The sequence below is a fragment of the Sinocyclocheilus anshuiensis genome, unplaced genomic scaffold (assembly GCF_001515605.1).
Source record: "Sinocyclocheilus anshuiensis isolate Anshui unplaced genomic scaffold, SAMN03320099.WGS_v1.1 scaffold1635, whole genome shotgun sequence".
Classification (NCBI taxonomy): Eukaryota; Metazoa; Chordata; class Actinopteri; order Cypriniformes; family Cyprinidae; genus Sinocyclocheilus; species Sinocyclocheilus anshuiensis.
The window spans coordinates 428,920-446,517 of NW_015549682.1; the positions used below are offsets into that span (position 1 = coordinate 428,920).

Genomic DNA, 17,598 nt, shown 5'->3' on the forward strand with positions numbered 1-17,598 from the left:
ATTGAATCACACCAGTGTCTCGCACTGGCCAATGGCATTGGAGTGAGCCAAATATTTGAATAAATATTTTAATGCCGTCTTGCACATCATTGGCTGGCTTGCTATTTGATTTTACTTATGTTAATTGGGTAACACTTTAGTTTAGGGACCAATTCTCACTATTAACCAGTTGCTTATAGCATGCATATTACTAGCATATTGCTTTTTATTAGTACTAATAAAACACATATTAATGCCTTATTCTGCATGACCATATTTTAGATCCCTTAATCCTACCAAGTACATAAACTTAACAACTACCTTAATAACTATTAATAAGCAGCGAATGAGGAGTTTAATGAGGCACATGTCATAGTTAATAATTTGTTAATAGTGAGAACTGAACCCCAAACTAAAGTGTGACCATTAATTGTTTACAATTTGTTTTAGTACTTTTTAACTTGAAATATCTCTCTATGTGTGTCCATTGAAAATGTTGCACCAGGGGCCTTAGAGAAATAGCATTTCATCCCCTCTTTATACTTGTAAATGGCTGGTGTGACAATAAAGCTCTCTTGAATCTTGAATATAAAGCGGCGCCAACACCAAATCCTCAGAATATTTCTCATTCGAACATTGTTCAACCGGAGGACAAGAAGCCTTGGAATATCTTGACACCTTCTGTGGGAAACAACATTCCAGTGATCCAGTCATTATCCTTCTGTGATCCATTGAGGAAGAGTACAGATACATTCACTCGTGGACGCATTGTTTTCAAATGTCAAGCCTCGAGTGGCCCTAATGTAAGGGTCCCTCTTCCAGTCATCTGGCATGAGAGCTGTCTTTTCTCCCTTGGGAGATTCCACGCCAAAGCCACTTTTGATGTGACAGGCTGCTCTCACTGTGAGGGAAATGATTCTCAGGATGCTGCTCTCTAAGCTTGCTCTTGTTATGGAAGATGAGCTAGCTTCATAGGTTGTCCCACTGCCTTCATTTTCCTGTTCTCATGAACTGCGGAGGAAGAGCAGTCGAGCCGTGAAGTAGAATAAGAGGGTTTAAGTGAAGAGCTCACATCAGCTCAGATTCTTTGTGCTCCTCACTCCCACAGTTTTGCATCCTACCCCATTATTTTCTCTCGAGCTGATCTCCACCCCTGCTTGGGAGATCGTGATTTGGTCACATTTGGCAGATTGGGTGATGGGGATGATGCCATGTCACTGGCAGCCTGACAAAGAAAGATTGTCCAGCATGGCAGAGGAATCCACCCTTCCTCATCAGCGTGAACTGGAGGAGTCAAGAATCCGGCACAGAAATCTCCTGCATTTACTGACCAAAGCTTTCGACAAGCTTGGCCTTGAGTGGTCTCTTCAGGCCGAATCTGTTCATAGCCATTTGGATGAATGGTTTCCGCAGTCGGGCCACCACCTCACAGAGACCTGCTACATTCTTCCTGGAGGTGCACAAAGAGCTGACAAAAAGCTGTATTGAATTTGTGCCCTGCTTTTACAATGTTGGACGGCACTGTCTGCTGGGGGTATGACAAAAGACATGGACAAGAATGACTCGAAACCAGAGCATTAGTGTTGGAGGTGACAACGATGACAACGCAGTCTATCGGCCACACAATGGGGAGTCTCATTTTCTTTGACTGCTATATGTGGCTAAATTTGAAAGACTTTTAGATACTCCTGTCAATGTGATCAGTGACTATAGCAGGATTTACAGAGATTCACGAGCCTGAGCCAGCTGACTAGCTTATCCAAAGCCGCAGGGACTCTGTCCAAGTGGAACAGAGTCGCTTCTCACCTGGTGTGCTAAGAGGAGTTGTTCTTGCCGATGTTCTGCATGAGCCGGCTCTAAAATGAGCCCGTTCAGTGCTTGCATTTTCTTATCCCCCCTCGTTTCAGAATGGAGAGGTAGATTGATGTGTTATGACTGTTTAGGATTGTCCATGTGCAATAAAAAACAAAAAAGGGCATTCCTCCTCTTCTTACACTTATTCAAACTCACACAGCATGTCATGGCTTTCTGATTGTTTTTTTAAGGTGAAATTCCTTCGCTGTTGCCCCAAATTAAAGGGGGGAAAGATTATCTGACACACTCACCTTAACTAAAGTGTGACCAAAACTCATTAATTTGGTGTCGTGTGTGAGAACCACAACATTTTGGTTCCCTGTGTGAGGCCTATTACAGCACTTTCCAACAGGGAATGGTGAATTCTGCAAGCTGAACTGCCTCAACAGTTGGGTGTTGATGGCCTAACGAGAGGCGACATTGTGCAAACACATAGACCTTTCGTAAGGCTACTTTCATTGCCTTATGTGGTGCTTATTGGGCACCAGTAATCTAATGTTGCTTTGTATAATATTAATAAGCACTGGTGAAAGATACATTATGCAGAGGTGCTGGGACACATCATCAGTAATGTATCTTGGGGTCACTGGGTGTTTTGGGTTTTTAACATCATGCACCCTCGCCCAGGCGACCCGGCCGAGACCCCGTCCTGTGTCCCAGCAACATTGCCTACATTTCTGCACTATTAATACAAAGCCATTTAGTGGCTTTCTTTGTGGCTTCGCCTGTCTCTTTGCTTTCCCGGTGATGCCTAGTAGTGTAAACATTCTGCAGAATGATCACCCTGCAAGTCCTCTGCAGCCCACCTCCAGAGGCTCACAACCAGTTTGCCAGCTCTGCCTCCTGAACTCTTCAACTAACTCCTGGTACTTGGTATGCTTCCTCTCATTGGGAAGCTGCCACTGTTAACTGTATATAAAGATGCCGGCATTGCTGTAGTCCATGTTATAATTGATGTTCACCAGTAATTCTGCTTATACTAACATATTATGATGAGTGGTCGGCTGCTTAAAGGATTAGTTCACTCCAGAATTCAAATTTCCTGATAATTTACTCACCACCATCTCATCCAAGATGTTCATGTCTTTCCTACTTCAGTCGAAAATAAATTAAGGCTTTTGAGGAAAACATTCCAAGATTTTTCTCCATATAGTGGACTTCAATGGTGGCCAACGGGTTGAAGGTCCAAATTGTAGATTCAATGCAGCTTCAAAGGGCTCTACACGATCCCAGCCGAGGAATAGGTGTCTTATTTAGTGAATTGATCAGTCATTTTCTAAAAAAAAATAAAGATTTATATACTTTTTAACCACCTTCAGGCATTGCGTAATCATGCTGAAAAGGTCAAATTTTTTCCTAGCAGAAGAAATCTTTTAGGTGCAGCATGATTGGACACTGTTCCCCATATGATCAGCTATCAATGCAATGAACCGAATTCAAAAGTGAATGTCTGTGGTAATTCTCGTAACTTCAGTTCCCAGAGATGAGGAAATGAAACATTGCATTCAATGGCTGTTATTGTACTTTAACTATCAGTAGAGCTGCCAGTTATTCCTCAGTCAATTCTGAGGATTTTGATAGGGTGAGAGCCGTTTCCATTTGGTGCGCTTGAACGCCATTGGCCAGTCCAAGACACTGGTGTGATTCAATAAGGCTGCAGGGTTTTTGGAGAAAGGTAGTTTCCCATAGCACTAGCTACTGACGCCACGTCTCGTTTCCTCATCTCACAGGTAACCCCTCACATTATCTTTCGAAACTTGTTTTAAATGATCCTTCACTATTACCTGTGCATTTCTATTTTTGAGGGTGAGTCAAGTTACACGTAGCTTGTATCTCAAAACCAAATGAAGGTGAAATAGGAACACATGCTTTTAATCAATATGTGCTGAATCGATTTTACTTTACCCTTCAAGATTGGCTGTAAGGTGGCTGTCACTCTCTTCTTGTACTTCTTGGCGACTAATTATTACTGGATTCTGGTGGAAGGCCTGTACCTGCACAGCCTTATCTTCATGACCTTCTTCTCAGACAGGAAGTACCTTTGGGGCTTTACTCTGATTGGCTGGGGTGAGTAAACAATCTTCTTCATGTAGACTCCAATACACAACAGGCTACAGACACCAAATCATCCAAAAGATTTAATTAATGCTTTCTTCGGACATCTTCTCCAGTTAGTTTGAAATAGGATATCAACTAGGCTATCAATTTGTGTATCAAACAGATTTTTAAATGTACTCTTGACGAACAGCAACAGTTATTTTGAGGTATTGCTAATTGTTTCCAGTGCAGCACAGTGGCATGTGCTATATCTTTTGGAGACAGCAGCAAATGTGTCTGCCTTTGTGGATATACTTTTTACTTCACGGCTCCTGCATTGTACACACTGTGTGGAAAAGTTGGACATGCACAGCGCATACAATGTGGATGCTGTGGAGCTAAGCCACTTCTCTGTTGCTAATACCAGTGTTGCAGAGCCAAGGCTCAACTATAGACTTTTTTTCTGCTGGGCCAGTACTTCAGACTTATCTAAATCCTCTGCCAGCCTTTTCACCACCACCAACCCAACAATGCAATACAATACAATACAATACAATATTTTATTTATTTATTATTATTATTATTGTTGTTATTATTATTATTTACAATACAAGAACAAATAAACTAATACAATTATTTATTAGTTTAATTACTTGCAATAATCACTGGAAATTATACAGACAAAAAGCCATGAGGGTTCTTCTGTATGTAGCAATTTGAAAGTAAAGGTCACTAAAGGTTTTACTAAACAGGTTTCATTAAACAGGTGTTCCTGCGATGTTTGTGACCATCTGGGCCAGCGTGAGAGCCACTCTTGCTGACACTGAGTAAGTGTTTGTGTTTGAAATCGTTTGCCAATATTACCATGTGTACATTTATGCAGGAATGCAATATTAATTCAGCTTGTGGAACAAATAAAATATTATCTTTGTGGTAAACAATGTACAGTATGCATGCACAGGACTTTTGCAAAAGGCTCTAGATATAAAACACAGTATCTTTGTATACTATCTATTAAATATTAATAGGATGTCTGGATTGAGCTTTCTAAAAGTGACTGATCTGGTTTATGATCTACAGGTGCTGGGATTTAAGCGCAGGAAACCTGAAATGGATAGTGCAGATCCCTATTCTGACAGCAATTGTTGTAAGTTTCCATAAATAAAAACGAAAAAGAAATTCATAAGTAGGCCTTCATTATTTTGATGAAAAATGTTTTTATATTTTAAAATCATGAGAAGTGTAAACTCTGTCAACTGTGTACAAATTTGACAAAGTTCGATGAAAATTTGATGAAAGTTGAACTTTCATGTGTCTCAAGTAAATTGCAAATATTATATTTATTTGTCTATCAGTTCCTTTATTATGAATGCTGTTATTTCATGTGTCTGTTAGTTATATGTCTCAATTATGATCTATTAAATTAGTGTATATACTTTTCTCCCAAAGGTAAATTTTTTGTTGTTCCTGAATATAATTAGAGTCTTGGCAACAAAACTTAGAGAAACAAATGCAGGAAGATGTGACACCAGACAACAGTATAGGTAAGATTTTTGTTTTTGTTTTTTCAACATCTGATATATATATACACTACTTGGGGTGTGCAGCGAAGCCAGTATTTGTATCTGTATTTGTATCTGTAACAATCACAAAATTATTCGTATCTGTATCTGTATTCGGCTAAAATCGGAAGTAGGCGGAGCTTGAACCAGAACTTCGTACAGTTACTTGATAAGACCGCTATTTTTTTTTTCGTAGTTATCTCTGAACAAATATGCCGTGTTTAACTAAAATAATTATTTTTTTATGATTATAACATTTATTTAAATATCTTCTAACAGTCAGAGACGATACTCTTGTATAGGCAGTGTTTGGAGATGCGGTTGTGCTTCGGGGAACGCAAGTACGAGTCCCAACTTGGGGACCTAATGTGATCTGATAAATAAATATTTAAATAGCCTATAATTAAAATAGTAAGGGTTCTTACACAGTTAAGAAATATGGAAATTGATTTAAGTAATTTCCAGGAAATGCATGGAAAAAGGCAACTGCAACACTATTTTATTTGAGCTTATTTCATTCGTTTACACTCATTTACTTCACACACTTGTTACTGCGTTGTAATTTTAGAGGTTTATGTAAAACAACATGCTTTCCTTTGGCTCACCGGTTGCTGCGCAGTTTGGAAAAGCTTTTCACTTAAGTAATTTGCAGGTCTGGAAAAGTATGGAAAAAAAGAGAACAGAGTAGGTGGACAAATATTTATGTTTTGACTATTTGCCCTGTTCAGTGTTCTAAAATATGAAATTAATAATTTCTAAAAAATAAATTTATCATAGGCTACAAGCGGAGAGATTTCATGACAAATGTTTAGGGATCATTTGAACACGACTGAATGAGCTAATTCAAGGCGCACATTTTCATTACGCAGAACTCTTAAACGAGTCTTTTTTTGAACTTCACTAAACAAATGTGCGTGTGCAACGCAAATCAGCAAAAGATAAAGAAGCAAACATGTAGGCCTAGTAGAAAATGTATATGTATCTTAGTTGATTATTAGCCTACTCTTGACAGAGAGCTGGTTTGGTTTTTGAGAGACCGAGACACGCAGAGACGGCAAAACGCGGTTGTTTGATTGGCAATCGCGCTGTGCTTATTCCGTTCATTCGTGTATCATATCGTAGCCTATAAGATTAAAATCATTGCCTTTTAAATATACACAAATAGTAGACCATGTATGATGTAGGCCCTATTATTTTAGGTGATATTACTCTTGCCAAGCTCTGATTTCTGTGAGATGCACGGAGAGGCAGCAGCAATGCGGTGTTTGATTTGCACTCTTTTCATTCATAAAGTTTACATTCATTCAGTTCACACACTCATTATTGCGTGAATTTAGAGGTTTGTGTAAAATATCGCGCTGATCCCCTGGCTCACCTGTGAATCTAGCAAACACCAGAGTGTGCCAGCCTCAGCCGAATATTTGGGCAGAATTATTCCTTATCCGTTATTCGTTTTTTAAGCCATTATCCGTGCCTTTCCAAATAAGGTATTCGACTTCAAGCACACCCCTATACACTACCATTTGAGATTTTTTATGTTTTTGAAAGAAGATTTTTATGTTTACCATGGCTGCTTTTATTTGATCAAAAATACAGTAAGTAATACAGTATACAGTAGTAATATTACTATTTAAAATAGCTGATTTCGGTCCCACTTTATATTAAGTGGCCTTAACTACTATGTACTTACATCAAACAATAAGTACAATGTACTTATTGTGTTCATATTGTATTGCAAAAACTTTGCTGCTATTAAGGTGGGATACAGGTGAGGTTAGGGACAGGTTTGGTGGTATGGGTAGGCTTAAGGGTGGGTTAAGGTGTAAGGGATGGGTCAACAGTGTAATTATAAATGTAATTACAGAAATTAATTACAGATGTAATTACATGCTGGTATGTTTAAAATATAAGTACAATGTAAAAACATGTACACTCTAAAAAATGCTGGGTTATTTCAACCCAATGTTGGGTCAAATATGGACTAACCCAACTGTTGGGTTAAATTTTGGTTACATTTTTAAATTAACTTTTTAACCCAACAGCTGGGTTAGTCCATATTTGACCCAACATTGGGTTGAAACAACCTAGCATTTTTTAGAGTGTATGTACACAATAATTGCATTGTACCAAATTATTCATTTAAATGTAAGTGCATAGTAGTTAAGGCCACTTAATATAAAGTGGGACCCTGATTTCTATTTAAATACATAAAAAAATTACAAATATAATATATTTAATTTATTATATATATTTTTCATTTATTGTCTTATATTTAAAAAATATATAGTAATATTAAAAAAGTGTTAAATGATCCTTAAGAAATCATTGTAATTTGCTGAAGTGGAAACCATAACTTTTTTCCCCCTCAAGATTCTCTGAAGAATAGCCTTTATTTGAAATAGAAAACTTTTGTAGAATTATAATACCTTTACTGTTATTTTTTTTATCAGTTTAATGATCCTTACTGAATAAAAATGTCAATTACTTAAAAAAAAAAAAAATCCTATTGACCCCAAACATATACTTTGGTTCTTCATCGTTTTGTTTTCTTTTTCTTTATGCCACAGAAAGCTGTTAAAATCGACGCTGGTCCTCATGCCGTTGTTTGGGGTTCACTACATTGTGTTCATGGCAATGCCCTATACAGAAGTGTCTGGGGTGCCGTGGCAAATCCAGATGCATTATGAAATGCTCTTTAACTCATTCCAGGTAATATTTCAAAAAAGATGTAGACATTTAAAATTGTACAAAGGCACCAAAATATTTTATTATTACTTGTATAATTATATTTTAAATTCATGCTCTATTTTCCAGGGATTCTTCGTTGCAATTATATACTGCTTCTGCAATGGAGAGGTAAGAATTAATTTTTATTTAATTGTTTATAATTAATTATTTTCACTTTTGTCAGTACATTCTAGACAGGCTTCCAGGTCAGTTTGTGTTTCAGTGGTTTTAAATAGCATGCACCTGCAATACTGAAGACTACAGATCATGACCGCAGTCCTAGGACCCTAGCTTTTTGTTAGTAATTGCACTTTATGCAATTTTATAGCACTTACTATTAAATTCTCAATTTGCATTATTAATTGTCAGAAACAATTTACTGCTTTAATCGTTTCATTTAATTGATATATTCTCTTAAACCCACTGAGTGATAATTAAAAAACCATTAATATGCTTATCAGTAGTGTTGAAATGTTGAGAAAAGGCAGATTTTTGTAAATCCAGTGGTCAAAAGCTGCGGTCACATGACTAGTGACTGGTCTTTGTGTGAATGTCCACAAAATGGACAGATTTTCTAAATGCATGTAAGCGATAGGCTATTTTAGAAAGGACAATTTAAAAGGTGAAAAAGAAGAATTAGGAAGAATCAATCAATTATAAATAATTTATCAATAAAAAAGCAACTATAATCTGATTATGAGTAGTTTAAAATGGAATCTAATTACAAGTACTTCATTTTTAGAATCTGATTACATAATCCAGATTACATGTAATCAGTTACTTCCCAGCTGCTTGTTTCATTCACATATATTCTCATTCTTATCACACTTTAGGTCCAAGCAGAAATCAAGAAGTCATGGAGTCGGAGGACGCTCGCTCTGGACTTCAAGAGAAAAGCCCGGAGTGGCAGTAACACGTATAGCTATGGACCCATGGTGTCTCACACCAGCGTCACTACCGTGACCGCACGGGGCCCTCTGGCCCTGCACCTCACCACCCGCCTGGGGCCCGTCTCCCTCAACGGCCACCGGAACCTCCCGGGATACGTGAAGAACGGCTCGGTCTCTGAGAACTCCATCCCGACCTCAGGACAGGAGCTCCATATACAAGAGGAAGAACCTTCGAAGAACTTCCAGATGGAAAAAACCATCCCGGTGGTGGAGGAGGAAAGAGAAACAGTCATGTGACTTCACAAACCTTAATAAAGACGATGAAAAATGTCGAAGGATTAGAGAGTCCTTTGTTTCTCAGGATTTCCTCACAATTTGGGTTGTGAGACCATCTAAGATGTACAGTTGGACCTAATGGACCAGATATGATCCGTGTCTTTTAAAGGAGCCACAATGTTCTTGCAAGACTGGAAGCTACTACAGGCACCAGGCCATCTTTTTCTTCTTGACGTGACATGTGGCCAAGTATGGTGACCCATACTTGGAATTAGTGCTCTGCATTTAACCCATCCAAAGTGCACACACACAGCAGTGAACACACACACACACACTGTGAACACACACCCGGAGCAGTGGGCAGCCATTTTTGCTGCGGCGCCCGGGGAGTTCTTCACCAGCAGTATTCGGAGGATGTGAACAGATTTTGCTTCAGGATCAAGTCATATAAAATATATGGCACTGTGGACCGTCAATTGTAGATAAGACACTCATATTTCCAAAAAATGTTTTTGATCAGCACTAATATAATGTTATTTACAGATGCGACTGCCAGTAGGGAGGACCCTCTTTGTATTATGATAGCAGGTTTGTATTAGTAGAATGTGATATTTCTATGTCTCTAAGCCTTGAGCGGTTGTGTCTTGTTTATCCATGTGTTTAATCAGTAGATTTGCCAAATCTTGCCAGACTGTATTTTTCTTCATGAGTGAATTCATTCTGAATCTGTGTAGATTTATACAGCACAAGCTTGCATTATTGCCAGTGATGATGAAGTGATTGTTGCCAGTGGTGAAACGTCAAAGAATTTTGTTATTAGGACCAACACATACTACACTAACAAGCATAAAAGAGAAATTATGTCAGCATTTTTCATTTTCAGGGTCGTTTTTGGCTGCCTTAACCATTGCAATTTAGCATAGTTTATAATACCGTTAACTGTTTCCATTTTTATCACCAAGGCCATTTTTTTCATCCAAAGTGGAACATCGTCACATTGTCTGATCATGCATAAGCAATACAATAATTCTTATTAACAAGCCACATGATATGAGGCGTCATTCAAATCTGAAGCACAAAGAGTGTGCATTTAGTATTTAAAGTAAGGTGTGCATTCATAATCACAAACATGATTATATTGCCTTACAAAATATCCTTTGGCAGCACCCAGTATACCTTTCATTTCCTTTTTAGATGACATATTTCAAGTGCCAGGCCATGAATGAATAAAATACGCCTCTCATTCTGAGTAATCAATTAACAGCATCATTATGCTCTGTGCTGTAAAAGTTTTCAGGGAACTCTTGATCTCCATTAAAGGCATCATAAGAGCAGTTCACTGAAAACCCCTATACATTATCCTCATTATCGTATAATGAATGACTCATATTTTTCATCATCCTGAAAAGGCTTTTAATATACCTGCTCATGCTTCACTCCGCTGCCTCACATTACATCCAATCGTTTCATCTTAATGTTTCATGCATTACTTTAAATGAGAAGCTGAATATCATTTTTTACAGCCATAAGGAAGAACAAACTGAAGTCAGTATTGTAGGTTTAGAGGCTCATGGTCTGTTATGTGTAATATAATGCTGCTTTTTGTTACTCCATGTATATATGTCAATATTGTGTTTACACATTACACGAAAATGTCCACACGGTTATGAGCTAAATGTTCCTCTGCATATGTTTTAGAATGTAATACTGATATGGAAAGACTGTAATCCAGGTTATGATTTTATATGCTGGCAGTTCAGCAGTACATATGCTGAAAAAAGCCTAAATTCAGTTTTTTTTATATTTCAAGCAATTCGTGTTTGCTAGTCAATAAATTCAAACCATTACTCAACAAAATAAACTTTAACAAAATATATACATATGCATTCTGCTTTTCTTTACGTAACAACCGTCTGAACTTGAATTTGAGGACAGATCAAAATGACAACATTTCAATCATGTTTTTACCATTAAATGTAATCTATTATTTTCAGTTGTATTATTTATAAAATGTCATTTATTGTTGCACTTTTTATACATTTGAGACTGTTGGTTTTAGATATTAACAGGGATTGATTTGAAAATAACTGCTTGAATGATATTGAGGTTTCATGACAGATCAATCAGTCAAGAAATTTATCTTATTTTACTGCTTTGAATATCTCTGCTTTACTCATGTGCATATTTTTATTGCATCCCATCATTCTTCATGCCCTCGGTAGAAGTGTTTTTGACACATTGCAACAAAAAATATTTTACCCAAAAATGAATATTCTTTCTGCAAAAATTTGAATTTCTGTTGTTGTTGTTGGTGTTGTTTATATGTTAATTTACATGAATGCAAACTAACTTTTCTATGTACACCAGTGTTGTATATTTTAGTGTTGATCATGTGAATAATAAATGAAAATGTATAATTAACAGAGACTCATTTATTGTCAATATTTACAATTTACAGTAAAATAATTATGCTGAAAATGTGCTTTTATAAATTGTCTTACAAAAAAATAAAAAAATGGCTAATGAAAGTTTAGCACACACCATAAAGGTGACTAAATGTTCACTTTTTTGCAGGCTTCTTGGCACCACCCTTGGCTCCACCTCCTTTCCCTCCTTTTTCTTCTCCTTTCTCTCCTCCTTTCTCTCCACCTCCCTTTTTACCTTTCCCTCCATCCGATGCCTCATTCTTCGATGCTCCTTTCTCCCCCTTTTCCCCTTTCTTCTTTGTGGTTTCATCCTTCTCTTCTCCCTTCCCTTCTTTTGCACCCTTGCCTTCTTTTTCTTTCTTCTTTCCCTTCTCAGCATCAACCTTGCCCGCAACGGTTGGCACCTCCTCCTTCTCCTCAGGCTTAGCCGCTAAACCAAAGAAGAAAGAAAGAAAGATCAGGATTCTGTCAACAGTACTGATATATTTCATGAAATATGGTAACGCTTTAGTTTAAGGACCAATTCTCACTGTTAACTAGTTGCTTATTAGCATGCATATTACATTGGCTGTTTATTAGTGCTTATGAAGCACAAATGAATGCCTTATTCTACAAGACTATCCCTTAACCCACCCCATATCTAAATTTAACAACTGCATCACTAACTACTAAAAAACAGCAGATTTGGAGTTCAATGAGGCAAAAGTCATAGTTGATGGTGAGAATTGCCCTCCATTGCATTACTTGTGTGTGAAGCAATGTTATGCTCCTGGATATCAGTCACATTTTTGTGATACAACTTGCCAGAGGTTTACCATTTTTATTGTGAATATAAATTAGCTACAAAAAGTCAAATTATTTTTCGTATTTATTTTTTATAGCCGGTTTACCTATGTTTTTACCTATGCACAACATACTGAGCAGACAGGAGAAACACTGGTAGAGATGTTAAGAAAGATCTCCAAATGGAGCAGACAGCATTGTCTTGTCAGTTACTTGGTTTCAGATTGATCAGCCGGCTGAGAGCAGCGCTGAAGACAAATAGATTGTGTTTCTGGCCTAAGCAGAAATACACAGAGCAACACTTACAGCATTTTCAAAACATACAATCAGCTTTCTTCAACCTTTGATTCTATCTATATGCTAACGTTGATCTATGTTACAAAAGCGTGACGATTCCGTAAGTGTATTTTCAGATTTTAACAAAGCCTTTTCTCGCTTACAGAGATTTGGTTTGAGAGGTTTGAGATTGTCTGAATCGTTCTGCGGCTGCTCTGAATTCCATCAAACGTTTTTATGGGAAAATGTTCCAACTGTAATATTTTCCCTCCTGCATGTTCACCCTATGCACACAATCCCAGCGCATTCTTGCTCCGAGGGGTCATTCTTACCAGATGATTGATATCGGGACGTGTACAAGCTCTGTGAGACACACATGCTGCTTTCAAAAGAATAATATTTTTGTAATGTCTAATAGCATGCATTTATAATTGGACCAAACATGATAGAGTCCACATGTTAGACAATAAATGGTGCAACCCATTTTGTGCAACCCAAAAATTGTTGAGCTAAAGTAACTCAACAAATGAATGAAATACTGTACGTATTATTTGTTACAAAACAAAACAACATATGTTGTGCTCTTGAGGTCATCTTTTCGGTCCTGAAGAATAACTGAGGGGTTTTCTCTGAGCCTTTCAGCTGTTGTATGTCCGTGTGGATGATGCTGTTTGTGAGAGTCAACATTAAACCTCTGCAATCATCTAACAACTGTTCTGTGTCTAATAGCAATGAGTGGAAAACATGTCATTACAGAGCTTCATCTTCTCAAAAATTCCTGCTATATAAATATTGACAAATTAAATATACAGTAGGTTTTATTACTGGGACCAAACACTTTTTTTTAATTTACGGATTTATTTCAACTCTGAAGCACAATTTTACAAATACAGTATACTGTATATGCTGAGTAACTTCACTGGAAAAAAAAAAGATATTTTGCTGTAAAAATGACCTTTAATTGTAACCTTAGTGTGTGCTTGGCTTACATTAATATTGATCTTACAACTATGCGTAAAGTTTGAGGACAAACTCTGATGTAGCTTGACTAAGCCTTGTCTGAAAGTTTAAAATGATTTGAAAAGATAAAAGTTTAGTTTTAAAGGTTTTACTCAGAGAAGGTCAGTAAAATGCGTTAATCTTGCTTCATCAAATAAGTATGTGCTATATGTTGTGTTATGTATGTTATGTATGTGTTTCTGTTACAGAAAAGTAACAGGCCTGAACGAGGTGAACGAGGTGATCTAGGCATAATTGAAAAACGATGTGGTTCACTTGTGGTGAGAAAGCAATCCGACCCAATTAACCAAGTTGTATCATAACAGGTAAAAAAGCAGCAGTGTCTAATTCTGTGTAGTGAGTACTTCACTCATCACAGCTAAAAACTGAAGTCATCTTAAAATGTCATTGCTCTTCTCCAAAACTGGTGCATTGTTAGATATGATTAAAGGCAGGGATTGGCTGAAAAACATTTTTTCTTATGCTGGTTGAAAGTCTCTTCACATCCATACACTGTAAAAAAAATCTGTAAAATTTACGGTAAAAAAATGGCAGCTGTGGTTGTCGGAATTTTACCGTAAAAAATACGGTAGCAACGTTTTAGGTTTTATGGTTTTAACTTAATGTCAATTTACGGTTATTCACTGTAAATTATATGGTCTTTTTTACTTCCAAAAATGGTATACTTCCGTAAAATTAATGTCCAATACATATAAAGTCCAATACAGCTTTTCACCGTATATAGTAGGGGAATTTACCGTTAACCATTTAACAGGTTTTTACTGTAGCATTTTTACAGTCTTTTACTGTTAAATTCACAGCATAGCAATCACTAAGTTAAGTGGTCTAAATGTATTTATACAATCTGTGGAAGGCATAGGACCAAGAAATGTTTGTCTAATCATATCCCTCGGCAAGAGGACTACAATAGGATGTCCTACCTGCCTGTCCAGCCTGGTCTCATTGAATAAAGGCTTGGATTTATATGACACCATACTCTGTTTTTATTGACACACTCTATAGCATCACTCTTGAAGAGTAATTAGCTGGTGAAGTGGATTTACTTACTGCTGAGTTAACAAAAGTTATCATGTGCATTGTATTGTTTAAAGTGGACATCATAACAAATTACCAGACTGGGAAGATTTTAAAATGAGCAGTTCATTCATAAATTTGTACGACATTACCTTCATGCTGTGGAAATACAAACAGAATGCAGAAGACAACGAGCACTGCAAGCGCTAAAAAGTGGCGGAGCTACATAAGGTCTATAGCATCAAATAACAAACTAAAAGAAAATTTATTAGAAAAAAAGAACACTTGGACATACATCAGTGTGATAAAAGCTACCTAAAAAAATTGAAAATGCAACATTATTACAATTTGATTTGATTTTTTAGTTTGGCTTACTTTGCATTCTTTCACATAGAGAGGGCAGGGTTTATGACCTATACTGCAGCCAGCCAATAGATGGCGATCAAAATGTTTTGGCCTTACTTTTCAGGAAGTGTGCGTCACACTTGTTTGGAACAAAGAAAACAATCCTCATGTCTGAAAATGCCTTTAGTTTACAAATAAAGAACAGTATTTTCTAGCAGAGGTAGGGAACGAGTCGCCGTGATTTTGCCAAGTAAGACATGTTCCTGGATCAACATTACTGTCCAAAAATATAGACTAAACCCAATCCCAATCCCTACCCCTAAACCTAACCCTACCCATAATTTATTCCTAAAATCAGTGTGAAATGATAGCTGATTAACAAGGGTGTAGAAGCACCTAACCCTGATCGTAAGCCTAAATCAGATATTTCCTGAAAAGTTATCCCTCAATTCTGATTGGTTAATTGGAATGTTGTTCCAGGATCAACAAGGATGTTGATCCAGGAACATGTTGTACTTGGTCAAATCACGCTCACCATAGGGAACGTATAAGGTGCTATAAACAAAATGGTTAAAACTGCTTCATAAAAGCAGGAAGACACTCAAAGCCTCGCCATATTCTACAAATATTCATGGCTAAAGGTGTTGCATTCACCTTGCTGCAAGTACTGCTGAACATTCACAATTTAGTACGTTTATACTTTACTTAACAAGGGGCATATAAATGATTTGGGAAAACATTTTGGTAAAAAAAAGTGCAGGTGTCCAACAATATAATAATGGTTCTTACATCCTTACTCTAAGCACATTTTCATGCACCTACAGTTTTTCTGTTGATAACATTTTGCACAGCCTAAATGGATTCCATGGCTCCTATATCTTCAATTTACTATGAAATAACGTTTAACCTGCGTGGGGCAGATATCCGTGAGGTTAATGATTTGGCCTCCGAGCTGAAAGATCAGAGATTGAATCTCAGAGTTAGTAAGGAGTGTGAGGGAGGCCGGTCTTGGAGAATTACTGAGACGACTCTTTGTCTCTGCTCCTCAGTTGTTCCAGGGGTTCTGGGCCTGAAACCGGTCATACTCTGGGTAATTCATTAAAAGTGTGAAAGGTAAACATGGATAATGACATACTTTTGGAAAACACTTCTGCAAGCTTAGAAGTTTTCAAACTGATATTAATGCACAGTTCTCTGTGAAATCAGACATTTAAGCACCCCCATATAGCCAAAATGGCATAATACCCCGCAAATGTTCGACTGTGAGGCTCCTCCTATCAAAGCATCGAATCTTCGACTATTCGGGGTCACCCCTACTCTTGTGCATTATGTATTATGTACATGACATACAGACAACATGCTGAAGCCACTCAGAAACCTGATGAGTGGATGCAACTGTCGCCTATTTATACCTGTATGCATGTGGAGTGGCTCAGCATGCAAAATCCACTTGCCAAATTTAATTGGCGTTTTCTCTTAATCAGAGAGGATTCGGGCTCCCAAGTAAGAACCCTAATATCGTCATCGAAATAATGTCTCCGTTCCCTCCATCAGGGAACGAGGGTTACATACGTAACCGAGACGTTCTTCAATCACCGAAATTGAATCGGAATGATCAGGGAACGGAGTGAAATACTTCACACCGCATGCTATAAAGAATAAAACCCAATTAAAAAAAAAAAACCTCACCATGTTAGGTAACTTAAGGGCCTTTCGCACCGTGGGAACCTTTTCATAGTACCAGAACTAATTGTGGAACTACCCACTTTTTGGCATTTTCGCACCGCCGGAACTGGGTGTGGTTTTAGTACCGGACTGCCTTTTTCGAGAACCAAATTAGCTCCTACTCCGGAGCAGGGTCTAACTGGCACAACTGGGACTAATTGTGACGTGCGGTGCGAAAGGCCCTATAGTTCAACATGTGTTAGTTCCTGAGGGAAACAGGAAGTTGTACATTATGTGACGTTATTTTATTATTTTTTATGCATGAATTATGCATTCTGATTCTGACATTCCTGATTTGAATATTTTCAGTTGTTTTATATTGTTGACTGATCCTTTTTTCATAATTTTGGCAATAGAAAACTGTTAAGTAAGTGACATTTACACATACACTAGTTCAGAATAGTGTAAGCTACAACAGGAAGGGATTAAGGAAAATTGAAAGCATTTCCCCCCAGTAGGATGCAGTTAAGTGCTCATGGAAGAGATGACTTTTCAGCTCTTTTGAATATTGTCAGGGATTCGGCTTGACTCTCATATACTGATGTAATATATTACTGACCTTGAAATATGATTTTTATCAAATGTAGTTCGATAACTATCTTTTAAAATATTGAGCCAAATATCAAAGTTTGATAAAATATTGTTTAATTTCTTCAGTAAAAGATTATAAATTGTTATATTACC

At 37.3% G+C, this 17,598-nt stretch overlaps 1 protein-coding gene across 1 annotated transcript in view; it reads left to right on the plus strand.

Moving 5' to 3' along the window:
• The window catches only part of pth1r (parathyroid hormone 1 receptor), an 88,521-nt gene extending 78,987 nt beyond the window's left edge, over positions 1-9,534 (plus strand). Inside the window, exons 7-13 of the mRNA XM_016449716.1 lie at positions 3,747-3,900; positions 4,637-4,697; positions 4,951-5,017; positions 5,320-5,414; positions 8,000-8,141; positions 8,247-8,288; positions 8,993-9,534. Coding sequence (XP_016305202.1) covers positions 3,747-3,900; positions 4,637-4,697; positions 4,951-5,017; positions 5,320-5,414; positions 8,000-8,141; positions 8,247-8,288; positions 8,993-9,346 — 915 coding nt within the window. The 3' untranslated portion in view covers positions 9,347-9,534. The remainder of the gene's footprint in view (positions 1-3,746; positions 3,901-4,636; positions 4,698-4,950; positions 5,018-5,319; positions 5,415-7,999; positions 8,142-8,246; positions 8,289-8,992) is intronic.
• The last annotated feature ends 8,064 nt before the right edge of the window (positions 9,535-17,598 follow it).